This window comes from Pithys albifrons, chromosome 5 (genome assembly GCF_047495875.1).
Source record: "Pithys albifrons albifrons isolate INPA30051 chromosome 5, PitAlb_v1, whole genome shotgun sequence".
Lineage (NCBI taxonomy): Eukaryota > Metazoa > Chordata > Aves > Passeriformes > Thamnophilidae > Pithys > Pithys albifrons.
This window is the reverse complement of record NC_092462.1, coordinates 34,192,687-34,216,522: the sequence shown is the minus strand read 5'-3', so window position 1 is coordinate 34,216,522 and position 23,836 is coordinate 34,192,687. Positions and strand designations below refer to the sequence as shown.

The window sequence follows — 23,836 nt, the reverse complement described above, 5'->3', positions numbered from 1 at the left end:
CTTATAATTATTTTCTTGAAAGGCATCTGAATTGATAAATCTGAATCATGAAATACTACCTTTTGTGTTTGTACCTTCAAAATGTTTTTGTATTCCTTCACTATTCCATCATGGTCATGCTTTATGTGTTTACATAAATTCAAGTGTTTTCCACTTCTGCTTTTCATGTTCAGTCAATTGTCATACTTACTCAGAACTGAATTTTTTCTTTTAGTAAGTCAGCACAAAGCTTTGCAAGGTAGCCCTCCTTTATTTATTTAATGTACATATCTGCTAAGTAGAATGTTTCCAGCAGGGAAGCTTACAAGAATTGCTAGAAACATTAGTAGTTTGAATCACCAGATAATGAGACAAAAGAAATAATAGATTCTCTTTTGCCCTAAAATGTGTCTCAGTTTGTTCCTATTGATGCAGAAAGACAATTGCCATTTCTTGTATACAGTGATGGAAAAGCTGGTTATATGGCCATGAGTGGTGCTGTTGATGGATGTTTTGTACTGTATCCACTTCCCTTGCTGTTAGAAAAATGTTTTACTGGAACCATAAAGTCTGAGAACTGAAGTTATTTGTTTTAATAAGGGAAGACTCTAGTAACTTTGTCATCATAGAAACCATTACTGATAACAGATAGGCCTATTTTACTTAAAAATAACAACAAAACACCTAACAACCACCCCAAACCTTTTTTTGTTAACTGTATTTATTATACCTTATGGACTTTATTTCTCCCTAGACATCTACCATTTATTATTTAAGACATGTTTTCATAAGACATTAAAGGAAGGAAGAGATTTAATGCTGCAAAAAGGAATTGATGTTCTATTACAACATGGTAGGAATTACAGAGAGGAATTATTCAGAATGGAGCTGAATGAGAAATAATGGTATCTGTATATATTAAATTTCAAGCATTGCCTGTTCCACTTGTTTAGGAAAAATAAATAAACCAACCTTCTCTAGTTAGCACTTTTGCAATTATTTTTTTAGCCAATGAGATTTAGATCCTTAAGTGTTCCTCCAAAATCATACTTAATTTCTTGAAAATTGAAAATTGCAACACAAATCTAGCACAAGCACTGTGTAAAATGAATTTCAGCAACAAAAACCAGAGAGGAAATACTCATAAAGTTTAATAAGTACTTGATGAGAACCTATCAAACCTCAAGAGTGTGATTGCAGTGAATGAATCTGAGGGTCAATAAGCTGACAGACAAAAAATTAAGTTCATGTATGCAGGCATGCTATGGTAATATGTAAGATATAATAGCAGCCCATCCTTGTGGCTTCCATGTGGAAATTCAATACTAACATTGGTAAACTGTTCTGTGATTTTTATTCATTGCCTATATTGCCAGTAAGTTGAGCTCTACGTCACTTAATTTCATATTTTACACTCTGCTGCATAATAGATGGTCCAGTTGTAAAATGTCCTGTACCCACAACAGATAATCTTGCAGTCTTACAGGTAAAATATTTTCGAGTCTTTCTGCCTAGATGATTATGCAAAGTATGCAAAGTATGATTATTTTTTTGTTATGAGTTAAAAAGATAAGAGGAAATATAAAAGTAACTTAGTGAATTATTACACAGACTCTGAGAAATAGAGAATGATCATCTAATGAATATTGCAAATCATAATACCATCTTTTGAAAACTGTGCTCTCTTTGTAGAACACATGCAAAGAAGAGTGTGATTATTATGTAGCCTGATGAATCTTCACCAGGCAAGGGGTGAAATTTAGAGCTATAGATCTTGTTTTACATTATTTTGATCCAGACAGATCTAACTTACATAATGAAAAATACCTCTACAAAAAGCCTACTAAGAAAGAGACATTCTAACTTTGCATCATGAAATGTTGTCTATCACATGTAGAAAAATAAAGGAATGCCCCTTAAATCTTTGTAGAAAGCCACAAATTGCAGTAGTCAACTGCAACTGATTGTGGTTTCTCTACTATTAGCATCAGAAATAGAAGCACACCTGTTCTATATATTTCTACCTTGCTGATGGATGAACAATAAAAGGAGAAGAATTATATGGGATGTACCTTTTTTTTTAAAGTAAGACTATCTGCGCATAAAGTACTGCCTTTCTGATTGCCAATACCACACAAATTTGCACACCATATGTATTCAGATTCAAGTTTAAGATTCATGAGTTCCCCCACTTAATTCTCTTTGCATAGGTCAGGAGAGTAGATATCACTGCAAAATGTGGCTATTTTAGTTAAGACAATACCTCTACCCTCTGCAATTTCTGGTTTTGGTAAGTAGGAGGTAGTGGGATCACAAGTGATTTTAGGGATGGAATATCAATACTAATCAGTAATGCAGTTGCACCAAGGGTACACTGAAAGGCAGTACTGATTGAAGATATGTCATCTCCTAAACATGATGGTGACAGACATCAACTAGATGTAAGTATGGCACAGGTTCACACCTGTGGTATGTACAAATATCAAATCTGCCAGATACAGATGCGAAAGAACTTTACCTTTCTTAATCCTACACACTCAGTCAGTATCTATATTCCTCCTGGGTCACTTGTCCTTGCTTCCACCTCCTGTACGCTTCATTTTTATATCTATTTTTTTATCAGGAACTCATTTTTCTTCCATGCATATCCTCTGCCACCTTTGCTTGATTTCCTGCTCATTAAGATGGACTGGTTTTGAGCTTGGAAGAGGCAATTCTTGAAAACCAACTGAGTCTCTTGGTCCCCTCTCTTTGACTATTTCCCATGGTATTCCAGCAGGTCAAAATCTGCTCTCTTAAAGCCACTGTTTGCCTTATTTTGTCTTCTCAGTGCCTTGATCTCCATTACCTCATTATCATTGGAGCCAAGGCTTTCTTGTTTCTAAATATGAAGTTTAGTGAAGCATCCTCCCATATTGACTTCTGTATCACTTGGAAACTTGTGCCCTTGCCTATGCCTGCTGTGTTCTCTAGAAGACAGTGGTGGTTCAAGTCCCACATGATAGCAAAAGCCCATGAACATTAGATTTCTCCTATTTGTTTAAAAAGGCCTCATTTACTTCTTCACCCTGAGGAGATAGCCTATAGCAGACATCCTCCCCATACAGTGGTACCTCTGTACTCATACCAATCCTGACCCATCAGCTCTTGTCTGGTTCATTGTTTCAGCTTAGTTCCATAGGTTCCTGCTGCTCTCATGCAAAGGGTGACCCTCCACACCTAACAGGCCTGTCATTTTTAGAAAGCCTGTCTCCTTTACAGCAGCACTCCAAGCCTGTAAGTTGTCCCAATACTCAGCTGTTGTCCCATTGAAGTTGTAAAACTGCAACTGTGTGCAGACTTCAGTTCTTCCTGCTTTTCTGTGCTGTGTGCAGAAGTGTAGGCTCTTTGGAGAGCATCCAGTCATGCTTATTAGTTATTTGCACCTCTGTGAAGTCAATGAAATTATCTTGGGTAATAAAATTCCTATATTATCATTTTGGAATATAATGTTTTCCCAAGTTGGGCCATGGAAGAAAAACAGTTCTATAACAGTTGTTCACTTTTACAACATTGATTGATGGATTGATTGCCAAGTAAAGATATTGAAAGTAATTTTTTTAATTTTCCTTTTCTTTTTTTTTTAGGCACCCAAATCCCTTTCGAAGTGTATGTAAAAACCATTGTTGTTCTTTGTGATTGCTCCCTTCATTATTTAAAATCATATTCTTGCTTAATCAGACTTGGATGGGCTTCATTTTGGTAGCTGTGATTACTGAGGAACTAAGAGAAGGTTAAGGGAGAAAAAAATTCAAAGCCAAGTCCTAGACGTAAGACCGTAATTGCTGCAATTAGCTTATTTCAGCTGCTCTTTTTTATTGAGGGAAAGAAAGGTATCATTGATTTTTTTGGTATTCTTTTGATGTAGTGTTACCGATAGTGATGTCATACAGAAATTCTCTACTTTGTAAACCTTCTTTCTTTTGTTTATTGTGGGAAATATGTTCCCTAACCCTTTAATTTTCATTATGATTAGTTATTGGAATTCACAATATGCTTTATGCAAATCTTCTTTAGGCAGTCATTATTTACATGTTTTACAAAAGGAAACAAGCAACATCTCTTGCTGACTTTTCTCCATCTGCAGAAAACACTTGAAAAACATTCCAACATAAATGTAGCTACTGTGTCTAAAAGCTTTTTAAAAGCCATATAAAACTACTTGACACAGAAATAATGGTCCTTTCCTCAACAGCAGTGAAAAGAAAATGTGCAGTTAACAGCAATATAGTAAAAACAAGAAAAAAAATTGAGAATTTTAGTAGATTAATTTCTCATACTGTCAATCACATTACATTACCTGATCTTTTGGGAAATGAGTGTCCCTAAAGGATTTAGTGATATGTCAATAATGTTTCTAGCCTTTTGAATATTCTGTTCAATATACAAGTAAGAAAAGTCAGCTATCTTTTGATGTCATATAATTATAAACATAATCCTAATGGAGAAGTATAGTCATACTGTCCTGAATACGCACAAGCTGTGCAGAAACATTCTCTGAGTACATTTGGGTTTTCGATTATTAGATATCCCCTTGAAATTTGAACCTTTTGAATTTTTCCACTTCAGAGTGATGTATAGAGGAATGAACTTTCTGTGGCATTCCTGACTCTAATGAGAGTTATTGCTAAGGCCACACTCCTGCACATCTGCTACTTGGGAGTAAAAGCAGAAGTAACTGGCTTATCCATGCATGTAAAAAGTGTAATGAACTGTATTATAGCTTGGGTTAAGGTTTGACTTACACAAGCAAGAAGAGAAGCTGTTTGTATGGATGGAAAAACACTTGGCTTGTATTTATTCTTCTCTTTGATAATTTTAAAATGTCACTTAAAGCAGAAGGTATCCTTGGGCTGCTCCATAAGTATGTAATTACAGATGGCCAACAAATTTTGAGCTGTTTTAGTAGCAGAAAAGAATATTTGTGTATGTCCTAAAATGGTAGACCCAATGGATGTATTTGTCACACTTAAATGAGAGCATTTATTGTGGGAGAAATTATGAAAAAAAAAATATAACACTGAATAGTTAAAAATTTGTTCTTATTCTGCTGGGACTTCCACAATCACAATTCAATAGTCTGAACTAAAAATTATAATCTCTGAGGAAAGAAAAGGAGGAAACAAAATTATTTTGAGAGATGTGGTAGGAAAGAGCATGAAGCAGTTGGAGAGTACTTAGAATATAACAATGCTTTTTTGTATTTTTTTTCTTTCTGCTTTGAGGGTAGAACAAAAAGCCAGCTTGAATAGGTGTCCTGTCAAATAAGTACCTACATGAATTACAAATATGGCTCTTGTTGGGACACGGTTTTTATCTCTGTTCCACACACATATTAGTTTAAGATGCTTGTCATTCTGGTACACAGCCTTTAACATTTGTTTTGTCTTTTCTTTCATGTGGTGCCAAGGAAACAACTTCTTAGCTCTCCTGTCTGTATTTTTGTATATGCTATGTCTTTGCACGTGACACGTGCCTGCCTGCCACACTAGAGTCAAAATAGTTCTGGTTAAGCAGAAAAATGTCTTATGATAGACTTTCATAGGTCTCTTTTGAAAGGTTTCTAACCCATTTTCTGGGGTTTTCTGTCATTCCCAGTTCCAGGATACCTTTTCCACCCTGCCCCCCCTTTCCCCTTTCCATTTTTATTTTCCTTTTTTTTTTTTTAGAGAAAAACCAGTGGTTTGGACAAAAGTTTATGGTAGGATGGATACCACTCACTTTTTCTCATTCTTTTTCGAGCTAGGAAATTCTTTCTTTCACCTTCCAGAACTGAAAGGATTTGGAAGTGTTAGCTTGGTTTACCCTAGCTATGGATCTTTCTGAGGTTTCTTGTATTTGCCTGAGTACCTAAGAGACAAAAGAGTTATCAAAATAGACTTGCCATGTCTCTGTCTTTAAAAAAATCACAAATCATTTGCTCCATATATCTCTGTAGAAATACTAACTGGCTTTTTGTTTGAGGGTTTGGTTAAGTTCTTAGCTTTATTTTGTTTTTAATGCTCATTTCATTACTATCTCAAAAAACCCCCTAAACAAAACAAAATGGTCATTCTATCTGTCTTATGAACATTCCCCCATTTTCTGGGTGAGAAAAATGAAGTACGGGGGAAAAAAAAGCACAGAGTTACTTTGCCTGCTGTCACTGAAGGCCACTTTGAATTTCATTTTCTTCTGGTAAGATCAATTTTTTCCAGAGGGACTGAATCTCTGTGTCGTCATGAAAAACTTGTTAAAAACCCCAAACCAATTAATCTGACTTCAGCTTCACAGGAAGTTATTACTTTATCCAGGTAACCAGGCTTCCCGAAGGGTTCCTAAAGAGTTTTGGATCTCTTCTTGTGTAAATGAGTTTTGTCCATTCATATTGATAATGGACATGTTCTTCTAATACGTTCTCAGAACACCCCATTGTAGTAATTTCTGATTCATTATATAATCTTACAGCAACGTTATACAGACAGAATGACATGCTTTTATTTCTACGTATTATGAAGCCTCAACTAAAGTTACATGTTCACAGTTAAGGATATTTTGTGTCTTTAGGACACTGAATTCACATATGTAGTGAAAGTGTCTTTTTAAGTATATGCACATGTTCTTGGTCTAATGTTCAAATAAGCTAGTGTAATAGTTTTTGTAGTTCCATTCACTACTGCTTTTAAATATTTTGATAAACTTCAGTAAAGATTACTAGAGGCAAAGTTATCTCTAGGTGTTTGGCTTTTGGGGGGTTGGGGGAATTTTTTGTTTTGTTTGAGCGGAGTTGGTCTGGGTTTTTTATTTTCTAGTGCTTTCTTTTTAGGAATAGTGGTAGGGGCAAAACTTGCTCCTTGTTGAAGAAATTTTCCTGTTTTGATAAAACAGTTCTGAGGTATGCCATGCTTTCCTTTATTTAGAAGAAAGCGAAGGAAGCTGCTACCATTTCAGATCAAGGCAAGTCAGACATGGAGGTAATTGGAGATGGAGCAAGGAAGAAATCTTTGAATTGAGCCCAGATGTTACTCAAAATTAAGCCCAAGTGACACTGCCTGGATTGCCAAGAGGTGTAACTTCTGTTGGATTCTGAGCGAGTCAGTGATGCTTATTAAGTGAGTTAATCAGTAAACTGAGTAGGGAGTAGAATTGTTTTGTAGTAGCAAGTATTTTCAACATTCTGTTTAACTAGAAACAGTGTTTCTGGTTGGAAAGATTCGTGCTCATAACTACGTTAATTAAATGACAGCATGCACCATATTCTAATTATAGTATTATGTTCCTAAATATGACATAGAATTTTTGGTCAATTCTGTCATAACTGTCTATTTTTAACCACATACTTCCTTGGAGCATATGTAATGAAAAATTTTTTGTGGTAGCAATTCTTTCAAAGAGCGTGATGATAAAGTTAGTGCTGATAAGTAAACATATTAAAATATAAAATATTCTCAAATTCTTATATTCTAATAACAAATTTTCCTCTGGCTTTTTCCAAGATGCTATTGTTCATGGTAGAAGATCCTTTTGAAATCACCTCTGATGGTGACCATGTTTAGTCTAAGTTCTGTGGTTTGTTTGTTTTTAAAAAAAAAGGCAAAAGGAAGCCATGTAGCCATGTTACCAGTTGCTTTATTTAAATGCTTATTTTATTTCAAAGACCAATTAAATATTAAATTGTTTTAACAGCTACAGGTAGAGGATTAGAAATATTTATAGACAGGGAATTCAGAGATGGTGCATGAAATTATTCCCTGGCTTGCACAGATAGCAGTGCTTAATAATGCTTTTGATAATTGTTTACGACTGCATTTATATTGTGACACTAAGCAATTTCTTATCTATGTCTGTTGTTGAAATCTACAGGATGCATCTCAATACAAAAACGTTTCAGGATAGGAAATTTTAAAGTTACCAGTAAAACTTTTGTCTATGAAGTTGGACATAAATTAACATAAAGGGAATGAACCTTTTATTCTAACCTTAATAGCATGTATATTAAATTGAGATTTAGCATCTTTGATTTGTTCAGTAGACATGTTTATGTCTTAATTTACTGTGACAGAGCTATAAAGAAAAAGGGTTTTCTAAGGAGTAATCTCTGCTGCATTTACATGTGCTCAACAGATTACGCAGAGGGCACGGAACAAAAAAAATTGTGGTGCTTTATCTTCATCAGTCCACTAGTTTACTTCTTATACCAGATACTCTCTCATTCAATACCTGGAAGGTCAGTCAGCAGCATGAGGATTTTCCTCTGGTTCTATGTATATAATTAGGCTATCAACAATTTTTCTTAAATTTGTGCTGTCTGTTTTTTCTGCTTGAAGCACCTGGTTGCTGAGAATGGAAAAATGTTTTTATTTGTTCTAGGAATGAATTCTGGTTATGAATACCAGTAGGTTCTTGCCAGGTAATTCTGTTATGAAATAGTAGGACAAGTTATTTGGTGTTTGTAGGGAAATATTTCTATCTAGTGTTGTCAAGCAAATCTTCTCAGTAGAGATCACACAATCTCAGAATCTCTGCTAAATGTCACTTGCAGTGAGAGGCAGCACTAAGATCGAGGTAAACCTAGAAAAAATCAAGATGAACCTTAGGAAGTGGACGATTTGAGATCAGTATTAAAGGTCTGTGATAACCTGGATGTTTGTGAAAGCCTAAGCTAAATCTCTGTTAAAAAATCAGCTCTCATAAGTTATGTGTAAATGCTTTGTGTGTATTCCATGAAGAAGGAGATGTCTTTAGATGTTTCGTTGTTGAAAGCCTATTTGTATTTTCTTCTTCAGTCAAAAGATGTACATCACCAATGAAAGGAAAACATAAAATGGTTCCCATACTTTCCTATTGTGTGCAGGCAATAAAAGTTATTAGGGGGACACTTGCTGCTGCTGTACTGTCAGATTCACCACAGGGCAACCTTTAACATCCCAGGTGGGATTAGGATGATTGATGATCAAATCCTTGCTCATAACTGGAGTCAAATAAATGTAAAACATCTTTCTAAATGCTGTTAAGCTGACCTATTTTTTCTGTTTCAAAATATTTGCATTTATTCCAAATATTTTCTTTTGTCATTATGTGAGAAAGAGAAGGAAAGTTGAACAAGAACAAAAAATTTATATTAAATCTATCCAGAAACAATGGTTTTTTCTATGTGCTAAAATTAACTTTATCATTCCCACTTCTACTGTATTTATTATTATTTATTTTTATTTTTATAGCATCTATGGGTCCCTTCCAACTCAAGATATTCTGTGTTTCTGTGGCCATGTTGAGAACCTGGGATACCCTGAGAAAAGCATGAAAGCTTACCCTTAAAATTTTTTAGATTAAGTATATTCCATCTCAGTGTGTGATTTTGGTGAAGGAAAAAAAATTGAAAAGGTCTGATTAATATTTGAATATCCTTTATTTCTACTTTCACAAACATGCTTAGATATGGAAAAGACAAGTTGACAGAATGTCTTTAAATGTTTGTTGATAAAGATTAAAAATCAAGACACTAAGATAGTGAAATTGTTGATCAGCTGCTTCCTGGGTGCACATGGCTTCAGACTCTTACTGCATACAGTTCCATTTGCATAAAATGCTGCACCAGCTGAAGAGCATTACAGCCTTAATCTCTGACCTAACAATTCAACGGGCAGGAATCCTATTAAATTGTATTATTACACGGTTGGATGAATACAGCTGGGATGAAGATGTATATTGTTCTCATATTTGTTGTGGGTCAGAATACATACCTCTTTAATTCTGCAGTAACATCTCTAGAATAAATGAACTCTAACCTGTAGAAATGTAAGAGCCTCCTTCAACCCTGGGGTCCTGTTCCTTTAGCCAGATAGACTAGTCAAGATGTATTAGAGCAGCATTGTCTGCTTAGATTTACTTAGTGAAGTAATGGTGCAATGCTGACTGCACAGCTCCTACATCAGTGTCTGCATAAGAACAGTGATGCATTAAAGTCCCAGTGATCAGGCATGGAAAATAGACTATACAAATGGACAGAAATTACTTCACTTTTGGTCAAGTGCCAAAACTCATAAATCTGGAAAAAGTTTGTCTATCCCAAGCTAGTGTATATATTGTAGCTGTGAATGAGAAGAGTAAACTCAATGACTTGGTCACCTATATCAAAATGAGTTACTTCTGCTAATAAAGAGCTTTGTGAGCAACAGTGAAAGCTAGAAACTCTAATGTGCTCAAACTGTAAAAATATGGGGTGTCCTTTTGCCAGTACCATGAATAGCCCATGAGAAGCATTTTGTGTTCTTGTTATCTTTGAACTTCTCCTTCATTGATAGAATGGTTTAACTGTTGAAGAAAGGAAGGGTAAAAGGTGATCAAACAAAGGTGAAATTACTAAGTTATTTATTCTTCAAAAAACCTGCTTAATACCTCAGATTCTCTAGTGTCTTTTAATCCCAGGATATATGTCTACTTGATTTATGCTAAATTAGACCTCAGATTTGAACTGCAATTTTCTTCAAATCCATACTAAAATTTATTTGTAAACTGGATCTTGGAATTTTTGGATGCCTTGGATTACACACAAGTCTTGAGTTTCAAATGAAAAAAAAAAACTAGACAAAATATCAAAGTGACTTAGGAAATTAGCTCTCCTTTTCCAGATCCCCAGCATTAATTTCAACCTAGAGACCAAGGAATGAGTAGTAATAATGCTGGGAAATTTATTTCTAGGTGAGGACTGACATACATCTTCAGAATAATTCAGAGTGTTTCACTTTCATTTATTATCCTGTATTTGCTCTCTTAGAATTGGGGAACCTGTCTTCTATCAGTAGTAGCATGCAGGTACTCAATCAGCTTCTTGAAATAGGAGTGTAAAGAACACAGAAAAAAGAGGAGGATTACTTTGAATTTTGACTGAAAAAAATTGAATCTGGAAATGAATGGGGTGTGTTACTCATTAGAGTTGTCAGTCTGGAACTTTTCTTTAGCTATAAACACATTTTAAAGATGTAAGAAAAAACCACTTCTGACTTGGAGAAATAATTTATTGATTATTTGAAAAACATATTTCAAGAGGTTAAATTACATATGTCATAATTTTTCATGAGAGAAAATTTAACTAACTATTTGTTACTAACAGGACTTTAGTGCACAGTCCTGAAACTGTAAGTATAAAAATTTGGACTGAATTACAAATTAAAAGTGCTTGTTAATTGCCACGTAATGAGGTTACTCTTTCTTGCATGAAGATACATTTTTTTAAGGCAAAGAAAATTACCAGAATAAATGTGACAGAATAAGGAACAGACAAAATGTTCAACGAGAGAAATCATATCATAGAAAAATATTCCTCCAAGTTAAAGATGAGGTATAATGTCTTTGAGCAGTGAACAGAATGGCAGATCTGTTTCTTAGTGGATGGCACAGCCTCTGAATAAGACATATGAACAATCCACTCTGAATAATAGATGGTCTTATTTTAGTGCTTTACATAGCTTACTTTATAGAAAAACTACTATACAGACATATTACATAGTATTTAACTCTTTGGAGAGAATTACTATTTGTAAAATTTCATTTTTCTTAAAGTTTTGAAAACTAAAAATAAGAAGGTGTTAATCTGGTTTGTTTCCTGTTTGAGTAAATCTTTAGGTCACGAAAAAACATTCACAGGAGTTGAGAATGTAACTTTCCAGGGATGGTAACCTATCTAGCAACTTTGAAAGCAAATTGCAGCTTTATAAGCTTCATTGCTCTTAAATGATTGCACATGTAAGTTGGGAAAATAATATGCAAATGAACTTAAATATCATCTATAAATAAATGGAAATGTATCTCAATCAAAGCTGTAATTTTGAATGCAAATGTTTATTGTTAACAGTTACGTGGAACAAAGTTAATAATGGCTTAATTCAGTCAAGTGAACCAGAATAATATTTGGAAGTGAAGCTGATGAAACCTAAAAGACTTCACAAAACAGTAACTGAAGAAGCTGCTTTACCACCTCTTTGTAGCAATGTGATGACCCTTCAAGGTTACTTGTATTGAGGAGTCATATAGTTAATCTTTATTCTTCATCTGAAACAGTTTGCAATTATCAAAATATGATTTCTTTCATACTTCAATGTAACCTCACACTTTTCAAGCCAGACTAATAAGCAGTTGCTCAAATTATTTTTCTAGGAAATTAGTGTGAAATCCTCTTGCTTAATTGTAATGCACATTATTGATATATCAAAAATTATAGGACAAATAAGTGAGCTGTAATAAGAAAACACATAATTGACTGCAATAAGAAAACACATAAGTGATGGAAAGAAGTTACTTATAAAAGTTCTTCCACTGATTTCTATCTCCCAGCTTGCCTTTTCTTCATGTCACTATCCTTGCACCTGTATAAGTAGAGCCATGTTTCCCCAAAGACATTACCTCTTACTCTCCTTAGCTGATCAGATGCCTATAGACAACTCAGTTTTAGTAATCTCTGTGGTTAGGTTACCTGAATTTGTTCCTCAGTCTTATTGGTTTGTTGTTGGATCTTATATAATATTCTTCTTTAACAATATGACATGTTACAGAGATGAAAAATAGAATAGAAATTACTTTGAGAGTTCAGTTTTGGTTATAATGATTTTGAGTTTTTCTAACTTCTAAAAGTCTGAGAGTATTGCACAGGTACTTATTTATTCACCAGGGATTTAGCCATTGTGGTGTAATATAGCAAGGTAACAGCATAAAGGTATCACCCAGGAAAAAAAATGTACAAGGCAAAAGAGAGGAATAAAGAGACAGTAAAAAGTATAAGAGTTAGAGGGAAAAGAGAGGAGGGAAGTGAGAGAAAAGAATAAGTGTTTATAGTTACCACCCAAGGGTCTCTGGTGAACTTGGTTGCTGTTATTGTCGCTGGTGTCTTAATCCTTCACTGAGTGGTAGGGGAAAGAAGCCCATGAAACACAAAATTCGGTGACCTTATATACCATCTGAAACCCTCCTAGTGCCTCCCCTGTGTGTGTGGCAAGGGAGGTGTTTTGCAGTTAATCTGTTTTTGCAAAGTCATTTAGGGCTAGGGAGGGGAGCGATGCTTCAGATGCACCACTGCTGAGAGGGAAGCCTTCTCCTGGATATAGTGGTGGGTGTGAGCACACAGGGTCCTCCTCTGACATGGCCAGATTCATAGGACGTTAACATCACACACCCAGAGAGTGACACTGGTGTCCTTTGTGTAGGCATCACACACACAGAGTCACTCCAGGCCTTCACAAAGTTTCCAATTGGTGAGCTGCGGCCTCTGCCTCTCAGCCTTTATCTTCACTCTCCTGTCTTTGCACAGCTCACTATGGTATCCAATGTTTTAAGGCAATTAAAAAGGTCCAGCTCCTCACAAGGTATAATTACTTGAAGGACAGGAATAAATGGTTCTAATTGCATGAGGAATTTGTTAATATTTTTTAATGTTTATTAATATTGAATAGAAAGAGGTACAACATCAACAGTTGTGAAAGATGCTGTCATGGCCAGCCTTACCTTTGCTGTAACTCACACGTAGCTTTGAAAATGTATCCTTTAACAGCTCTCTTCCTAAACAGTAGCTGTAGAGTGAATTCTAACTTATTTGACTTTCAAAAAAAATGGGAATCAGTCCTGCAGTCACTATGTGACAGTAACATAATTAGTTGTCATAAAGATGCAAGCTTAAATATGTAGTTGCTAATTCGTCATCTGAAATGTGATGCTTCTTCCCCTTCTCTTCCTTTTTTTTTTTTTTTTTTGAGATAAGAGAGAGAAAGAAGTGAGGATTGCATCATTATTACCCAAAATTTTTGACTCTGATCTTTCATCCTGATGCATCTCACCTGGCGGATTCAGATAAAGTAGATAATTTTGCATTACACACATATTCTTCATGGGTTCTGTGGAAAATAGATTTTTTTCAAGTTTTTAAATTAATCTTTTCACACTGTTGAGAAGTTAAAATGTCAGGAAAAGGTTAGAAGCTATGTTCTTGCTTTCCCTTTATACACTATAGAAGACTTTCTCATGGTCAGATGAGTACAGTATCATCTCTATCATCTTGTGATAAAAGCTGTAAAGGAATTTGCATATACTGGTATCAGTTTTGCACTATATAAAGGAAACATACCCAGTTAAGTGTGAAAGTCCCACTGTACTCAATACAAAAATTCTCTGGTACCTGAGTGAATCCGAAAGACACAACCACCTTCAAATCTCTGGCTTTTAAGTTATGCTTTTGCATTTCTGCACAGGGGTAGAGAAAATAGGCAAAGGTTCAAGATAACAAACAATTAACAGGGATGTTATTTTATTGCTGAGTGCTTTGATTGCTGCTTTTCCTCTTTTAGTCTTTCCTGCTATTACTTCTAAATCTCATCTACATATTGATGCATTTTTTAGTATCAAATACGAATCACTGGCACCAAAATTTAGAACCATGATGTAACACTTCTTGTGACAAGCAAAACATTGTGGAATTCAAAACAAAGACTGCTAGAGCAATCTGGAATTCCAAATATTCATTTTACCTAGCTCTAAATGTTGGGGAAGGAAGAAACTGTGACCAAATAATGCATATTTTTAGTTATCTGTTCCTCATTAGAAGAAATGGAGCCAGAAATGATAAAAGAGGCTTCTGCCTGAGGTATCTCACAAGCACATTAGTGCATATGTCTAGAATTTTTGTTTAAATTATATCAACTTTAAATGCTGCAATTGCCATCTTTTACATCACAACTTTATACAGAATTCATGTGGTAAACAGTTAAATCTGCATGTTGTACCATTTTTTGCTGGAAGGTGTAATGTCATATCTCCTAGCAAAGTATCCTAGTGGCCTAATTAAAAGCTAAAGTACTCTCTACTGGATTGTGCAACTGAGTAAATTTTATCAGACAGGAAAGAAGTTGTAGGATGGTCTTGCTTTTGCTCCTAGATTTTCTTTTTTCCATTTTACATTTTAGGATCAAAGAGATGAAATTTTCCTCTGAATTAGGAATCCTTGGTTTCAAATGCATAAACTTCAGATCATCTTTTTGCTATGATTTTGGCTCCATTAATATTTCTCTCCCAGAGAAAGCCAGAGGTTAGCAGTGTGATTTGGCATATAAACTGCTCATTAGGACTCTCTTGCCTGTTAAGAAATGGAACCTAGAGCACTGTCTCAGTGCTCAAATCCTCCATGTTAAAGAGTTTGGCAAATTTTCCTGACTGTTTAGACTACAGATGTTCTGATTGTGGGAAGACATAAAAACTGCACACCCAGAAGGTTTTTGAGCTCAATAAAGAACTGTATTGCAAATTAAAGCACCCTTAGACTGGGAGGCAAAGGCTGAGAAGGGGTTTGTGGATTCAGTTTGGGGATTATATAATATTCAGAATCTGAATCATGACTTGGGTTTATGTGTTGATGTACACAGACACAGTGCCAGAGAAGTTTAGCACCAGCCTTTCAGTTACCACTACCAATATTCAAGGCCAAAATGTTTGATTGAATTGTGTAATAATATGAAACTTTTAAAGAGGCAGATACCACAAAGAGCCTTTCAGCAATTAACAGCTCAGAGTTTATGAACAGTAAGCAAACAGAAACTTAATAAAAAAAATAATAATTGAAATAAATATTCAAGTAGCAGGCAGCTACTTGAAAGACTGCGGGCATTTTAAGACAGAAAAATATATCTACCTATTGTGTCAAATTAAAACACTGGCAGCTGTGTTTCTTCCAGCATAAAGACAAGCAGTATTTTTCAGAGTATGATTAAGCTGGAAGTGACACCTGCAAGTATTACAGTTAGTAAAAAACCATTTCTTTAAAATTATGTCTTCTGTGACTAAGGAGCAGGAAAATAATGGCAGACAGAATTTGCTGTATGACTATTTTCATTCCGTCAAGAGTTACAAAGTTGAACAGAAAGAGCTCCTCAAAGTCATATGCAACACAAACATTTGATGAGTGACTTTACTTACTGTTTTGCTTTATTGAAATTAGTGCTTGGTAATAATTAGGAAACTTATTGACAGTTCTGCAAATCTGATGTGTTCTGTACCCTTAATAAAATCAGTAAGACAGATGTGAATGAACTGATGTGTTACCTCAACTCTTTGTGATACTGTTGTTTTTGTTTGGTTGGTTTTGTTTTGTTTTGTTTTGTTTTTTTACATTTGTTTAAAGGAGAAATTCTTGACAGGATGTCAATTTCTATTTGAGTAATTCATTAAATTAAATAGGGAAAAAAATCCAAAACCAATAAAAACATCACAACCTCACTCCCCAACTAAAGCAAACATCTCCAAGTTATACAATTCATGCAGTACAACCTAAATAATGTACAATATTGCCCTTGACTATTCTTGGTAAGATATATGGAATGAAGCTTTAATATTATAAGAAAGTGAACTGATTAAGAGAGGCTTATTCACTTGACAAAAGTGAAAATGAGATTTGAATGGTAGGTATCATAGGAAATCAAGAAAGCTCTGCAAGGGGATAGTAATTACCTGATTACATCCTTCTAGATTTAATCAAAAAGTTGAAGTGCATATGAAACTCTATCACCGAAAATAACTACAGCAATTGAATTGCATGTGCTTCTGCTAGAAGCAGAGCAAAATTTTACAAACTAATGTTTAAGGCTCTGAAAAGCTGGCAAAAAAAATCCCAAGTGGCAATCCCCCTCACAAAATTGAAAAAGGTTTGGATTTTTTTGCCATTGGAAACTTCAGTTGTCATAAGAGTGTGGAATATAAATATGGCAGAAAGTTTCAGTTAACATTTAAGAGATGTACATGTACAAACATGTACTATTATTTCTCAGAAAGGGTCAAATACTGAGCTCAAACACTTTTTAATTCCCACAATATTGCAGTGTGTATTGGTGAATAAAGTGAACACCACTGCTCATGCTCCCAAATTTTACAATATCATCAGAGAAGTGGATATTTAAAATTTGTGACATATCTAGTTCTTCAAAATAGGAGCTACACTTGAAAGACAACCCTCTGTTCTACGTCATGTCTTGTTTCTCTGTCTATTCACTACACCTCCCTTTTCAGTTTTCTGTTTTTGTTTTGCTATTTTCAAAGTAACTGAATGGTTTATATCCATTAAGGCAATACTTGTCTCCTAGCTAACTAGTTTATTTGAAACAGTTATTAGCACTTAATTGTGTCTGAGTACATTTTAATTAATCTGGGTGATTTTTGCTCCTGCAGTTTAGGTATGGGCCCTTAATATGCTCAGAAACAATTCCAAGGTTTATTCTCTAATCATGAGAGAGTTTACACTAAAATAAATTAAGAAAGGAAATTTAAGATGTTAACAAAAAAGTGCAGAAGATTCATAAGGTATTTATAATTTCTATTTCTCTATTTGTTTAATATTATGCACACAAGTTAGCTCTGCTTGAGGGAGTTTCTCTGAAGGTAATAGAAATCTTTCAAATGCAGTTTTTCAATAGAAATTTTGCTGTGCTTTAGTTTAGGATCTGAGGACCCTATTTCATAGAATCGTAGTGTTGCCTGATGCCTAAATTCCTGTGAAAATAGACACACACAAACAATATTAATGGAGAAAGATAGATGGAGTACCTTTATTGAAAGCTTTCAAGGCGCACACCCAAGGTCTGACACACATTCACAGGCCCACACATGCACACCCATGACTAGGGCTGTCACATACACTAAAATCCTTACACATTAGTAGAATGGTTAAGGTTTAAAGGAACTTTGAAGATCATCTAGTTCCAATCTATCTGATGTGTGCAAGGACACCTTCAACTAGTCCAGGTTGCTCAGAGCCCATCCCTCCTGGCCTTGAACACCTCCAGGGATGGGGCTTCCACAGCTTCTCTGGATAACCAGTTGGAGTTTTATAAATCTTTTTGTTACCTAAAGATGTAGATGAGTCACTAATGCAGGTGTCTTTGAAAACCCTAATACAACTGTTATGGGTTCACCTAGGTGGACCTAGATTTGGGCTCTGAAGTTTGGACTAGGCCAAAGCTGTCAGCTGACTTGAGCTGGGCTGAGCTAACAGCTGACCTCTTCTAGCCAGTAATTTTGTATTCCATACCACATTATGACATCATCTCCAGGGAAGTAGGAGCCAGTGTGGAAGTGGTTAAGGCAGTCGCTTCTCAGCCTTCCTCTTGGGAGGATGCACGATGCTGTCCCAGGGGGGATGGAGAGGACCAGGCCCAGCACTGGCTCACAGGGTATCTCAGGAAAGTAAAATGTGTTGTTCTGGGTCTCTCCTTTCTGCTTGAGTTTGTCTCCCTGGGGAATAAGCTTCTTCTTAAGTAATGTGTAGTTAGGACAGTAGAGTTTGTGTGTTCACTAAGAAGTGGGAAATATGTTATTGCAGACTTGTGTGAGTGTATATTTGTACTCTCTTCTAATTGTCTCTTTCTTTCTGTAGAAATATATGTAGATTTAGTATAAACGTGGTTTGAAGTGTTTTTTTTTCCTTTCCCCTCTCTTTTCCTCCCTTTCCCTGGTGTTAGGAGGGAGGCTTTTCTCTCTGTGCTTGGGGGGGTTGGCAGTTGCTTATCTCAAACCAAGACAACAACTGATACAGCTTTAAAAATGTGTACATATATACTGTATAAAAACTTAATGCAACTGGAGGTGTTTTGCACTGAGTTGCTATGATTATCGTCTGTAGAGAATAGCAGACAGCAAATCATCTTAACTATGTAGCCCTCCCAAAGAAACATAATTAAAAATGTAATTTGCCCTTTGCATGAAACGAGTTTTAACATGAATAGTTTAGTAAACAAATCTACTATATAATTAAAGTAACATACAAAATCTCTTTAAACCTCACCGAAGGAAAAATATGATAAAAGGCCAGCCCAGTGTTTCATCCTACAATCATTTTCATTGCCAATTAAACACAGGTGTATGCTATATAAGAAAGAAAAACTATGAGTGTGATGGATGTGATTATTATTCATCTCAAATATCCTTTTCCTTTTTTCCTCCCTGTTCTAATTAGGTAGTTTCCAGCTGTTCAGCATTTGCTGCTGAGATATGTCATTGGAGAATCACATCTCAAACAAAACACAACCATTCTGAATGCAGTATTCTCTTAAAATAGTATTGGAAATGTTATGGTAAACATTTGAACAGAGTTAGACAAAAGAAATAATAAACCAAGACTGTAACAAAGGCAGGGAAGCGAAAAAGTTCATTTAAACTTAAAACAGAATGAAAACCATATATACAGTGGCAGGAGAATATAAGGTCTCTTGGAAAAAAAATAAATGACTTTATGTGAATGAAAATTACTCATGTCTAATTCTGTAATGGTAAAAAGTGTTAATTTTCATCACCACAGAAGAAGCTGCATTTTTCTGCTGATTAGCTGTAGTTGAACCTAATTTTTCCCAAAATGGGCTGGACTCTTAAAGTCAAACTGGTAGTGAATTACAGCTTTACAAATTTGGGCTTGTCTGGTTTACAATTTCATGAGGTTCTCTATAGTATGATGGAAAAATATTGCTAACAAGTAACTAGGGTAGGACATGAAGCCAAAAATCACAGGAAATGGATGTGTGCTAAAGAAATGCACCTACTCGCAGAGCCATAAATTGATTGTTATCCTACTTAGTTAACAGAGCTGGCAAGTGAAGAGACATCTTGACCAAAAGTGATTGATCTGGAGGGTTTTTCCTCCTCACTCTTGTGGTGCAGCTGGCTTTTTACCTTTATGCATCTTCTAACAGAGTCTACTTGTTCTTTCTTCATTATTCTGCAAATTCCATGTGATGTCCAAGTCTTACAACCTATGGGATGTTTCATTTTTGGTGGATAACTGCTCTTTTTATCTTTCTGTTACCCTGAAAGTAACTTTTCCTCCTGCTACCAAGACTGTATCCCTCTAGCAACAACTAACTGACCCTTAAAGATTTGTTATCGCAGGGTCTCTGTGATCAGTTTGCGCTTGTACTGCTGGCGTCCCCTGCTGGGGTCACATTTTATTTTCCTCAGTGGAAATGTAGTGTCCTAATAATGTAAAAAGAGTTTTCTTAACACAACCTCTTCGCACATATTTGATGTATATTTCTGTCATAGAGTCACTGGTTGAGTAGTTGACTCTACAAAGATAGACTAGATGACATTAGGTCTACATATGTATATAATGCTTTCAGAACTAGTTAGTATTCATGTCTTTTGATTATGGCAACAACACTAGCACACAATCAAAGTTGTTTTACATTGTGAATAAGGAACTGGTTTTGTTGTTTTGTTTGCTTTAACAGTCTGGGAAAGGCCTCATATGTGGTAAGCCAACTTATGACAGTTTTATTCAGCTGTCCTTAAATTCTCATTTAATTTCTGTATTTAAATATATGAAGCAGTGCGAAGTACTTATTTTTGGTGGCCCACAGGGAGAAACATGAAGAGGTAACACTATGAGCTTCTATGTTACTTTCTACCTACACATACTGCCAGCCTGTCATGGTGTGCTGGCACCTGAGGCATATGGGTTATATAGGTAGGATGGCAGGAGACCCTCGAGCAGCAGCCAGTGGGCTGCCCAAACACTCAGCTCTCTTCTGGAGGGAATGGATATGGTTGCACAAACAGCCTAGGGCCAGAGAGCTAATGCAGAGTAGTTGACTACTGGAGTAATCCCTGATGGTCTCAGAACCTGATAATTATTGTTAGAGGCACCTGCTGCTGCTCCTCCCTGTTGCCTGCACCCAATCAAGAAAGGAAGTTTCTTCTCCCAGGGCACAATATGCTGCTTTTTTCCATTCCTGATGTTTTTCCAAAGGATTGAAAATATTTTAGAAGTGTTCTGCTTGAGTTACTTTACAGCTCTTCAACTTGTGAGTACCAAGTAGAATATTGCTGTTTCGTTGAGCACCGGTGTATACATATAGACTTGCAACTTGGAAAGTCATCTGTAAGTGCTGCGTCTTTATTAATAAATAAAATCCTCTCAGCGTTAGTTTCACAGTTTGCGAAACTAATGCAAGCATTGAAATACCCTTCTGCTTTCTGTAATTAGACAAAAACAGCTTAAATACTTAAAGATTTGCTGATAAGGAAGGTGTGCAGGAAGATTTAATGTATATATTTTGAGCAATCAGAAAAATGTAAAGGAAAACTACAAAGTTATTGCTGCCTTGGAAAGAATGTTTCACAATTCTGAAGTAACTTTTGATGAAATGTTTTTGCTTTTTCAGTACTATTTTCATTGCTAATAATTAAATAGTAAATGAGTAACTAATTAACTATTAAATAATTAAATATTTTTTGAGATTTGCTGGTAAGTTCTTTATTTTTTTTTTCTATTGATTATAGTTGAATATGAAAACTTTATGGTTTTTAAGTGCTGGTTTTAAATTTTGCCTGTTTCTTGTAATGTCTTTTTTGATAATGAACTGCCTCTTTTTTAAAGACTTGATTTGTTATATAAGGTGTAACTGTAAGTTAGTTTAGTAATTTATGTTGAGATTTTTTCACCAAGAAAAGACTATGCTATGACTTATGACAAAAAATAATTACAATTCAAACTTCAGGGGTCAAAAAATGCACAGGGAGACTTCAGATGACAAAAGAATACTTTTTGTAATTTACCAGGTTTCTCAGGTTTCTGCTATTTAAGAGAGTTAGGAGGTGAAACATGACTCTATATCCTATTAAAGTTGTTTAGAGGAATTATTATCCTTCCTCATGTATCAAATTCCAAATTTTTATTAGAGGTCAGTAAGAAATTTAGGATATGGTTTTCAGCTATTACTATGCCTGTGCTTAATGTATATGCATACAAATTGGACAGAAGTGAGTTTGAGATCCTTCCCTTTCCTCATATGTCCTCCAACTTAAGCTTTTGTTAGGCCTAATCTTAACATTATTTTTTTTCTTTCCTCCCTTGCCTATAAGCTCATGCTCATCTATCCTCACAGCTTTTCCTATTTCATACTTTCTTAAGAATTACATTAGCTCCTAGGCAAGATTGAGGAGTTAAAAAGAAAACATTCAAATAAATGCTTGCTTAAAAAAAATTATCTAAGGCTAGATAATTGCAGTTTTGAAGCTGCTCTAGCATTGCAGGGAGTCACATACAATAACTGTCTTAACCACACATTTGGTGAGTGCTTTCAAAATCTCACATCCTTGGCAACAATATTTTATTTATGCATAACTCATTCCTTATAGTGACAGTTGTTTTGGCTTTCAAACAAAGCAGATTGTGGCAAAGCAGTGACAGAAATTCAGAAGTGCTAGCATTTAGAGAAAATCATAACTACTGCTTTCTATTGGAATTAATTTTTCATCTAAATGACCTATGCATCCCTGCCCTATAATTTTTAATTGCTTTTCGTATCTTCAGTAATAGCAACAATAAACAGAAAACAAAACTCATGGTGATGAGAAGGGCAAACACAATCAATTGTGATGTTTCTAAAGTAGAAAAGAAAGGATTTAGCTCTACTGACATCATTAATTAGGGGATAGGCTTAAGACTCTCATGCTTATGTCACCCTACCTCTCCCTCTAGAATGGGAATATTAGATGAGATTTTGTAGCAGCTCAGATTTGGGTTAATACCTGGTATAAAAACTGTTGCTTTTATTTATTTGTATAGAGCTATAAAACAGTTTGCTAAGAGCTGCAGAAATAGACTTAAACATTCTTGCTTGCAGAGACCTGAATGTGAATAATATATATTTGTAACTGAAGTGGTAAAACACAGCATAATGGTATATTTTACCAATGTTTTAGGATAAATTTTTCAGTTCAGGACTTATGCTTCCACTGACTTGTTCGAAGAGAACTTTCAGAGCTGGAGTTGGATGGGTTAAACAGAATATTTATCTGCCCCATCAAATACCTTGGTGGAAAATAACAATCAATTTTAATCAATTCTTGAAAATAAAATTTATATTGGTTAACGTGATGCAGGGAGATGTTGGGAAAAAAGAATGAAGGTTTCTTGATCAGACTTCAGTGGAAGAAAAGGTTTGTCTTGGATGTGCAAACCTAAAGTGATCGGTAAGACAGGCTAAGATGCCGATTCACATGTACAAAGATGTGTTAGCATTCTGTGCTGTGGCCTGCGTATGTGTACACATGCACTCTATGTGTGTGTGCCTACTGGGAACAGGTGCTTGATCTTGCTACAGGGTGGAAGGAGGAGCATGGATTTTGGAGAGAGATGATTAACAGCTTTTTTTTTAATCTAAAGCAATGTCAGGCTAGTCGTTGTATTGGAAATAAAATGAAGTTTCTGCTATGCCTATTTATGGTTTTTGTTTGAGGATGAGTCACAGAATAGTTTAAAATAAGGATGATTATCTAGAGCCTGATCAGATTTTTTTTCTGAACGAAGTACCTTGTTTTTGACAGTGGCAGGCAGCCTTTTCTGAATGTGATGTGTTTTTTCAATTAAATGCTCCCCACCCTACAGTATTTCAGGTTAATGCAAAACTTTTGGAAAGATAATCTTTATAAACCTTTACACCATGACAAGGTAGGCCTCCTGAAAGACTAAGTTGGAGAGCAGCTTTGTATTAACATTGGTGATTTTGGTTTAACTACAGCTCAGCACAAGATGTGTTCCACTAAATAGTGCAATGTAAAATACCACTTGTGTTCTCAGAAATGAAATTTTTCTTTATGTTGTGCTCCAGTGATACTGAGAATCTGAGGTTATTCTGTCTTGTTTAAGCATCTCCAGTCTTCACAATTCTATGATTTAAGCTTCACATTTAGAGTGAAAAAAGAATGGTATGGTTGTTCAACATGTCAGTAGGTTGCAATGGTACAACTGCATGTGGGGAAAATATGAGCAAGATGTTCTCTTCCTCTAGTAGTTGCCCTGTGATTTTGTCCATTC

The 23,836-nt window shown here is 35.3% G+C and overlaps 1 protein-coding gene across 3 annotated transcripts in view; it reads left to right on the top strand.

Annotated features, from left to right (window-relative positions):
- The window catches only part of FSTL5 (follistatin like 5), a 364,104-nt gene that overhangs the window by 22,814 nt on the left and 317,454 nt on the right, over nucleotides 1-23,836 (top strand). For 2 of the 3 annotated variants that reach the window (XM_071556181.1, XM_071556177.1), the window contains exon 1: nucleotides 7,076-7,109. The exons of the other annotated variant lie outside the window; for it this stretch is intronic. In XM_071556181.1, the coding sequence (XP_071412282.1) occupies nucleotides 7,099-7,109 (11 nt within the window). In that variant the 5' untranslated portion in view covers nucleotides 7,076-7,098. Of the gene's footprint in view, nucleotides 1-7,075; nucleotides 7,110-23,836 lie in introns of those variants that run through there. 3 annotated transcript variants of the gene reach the window in all.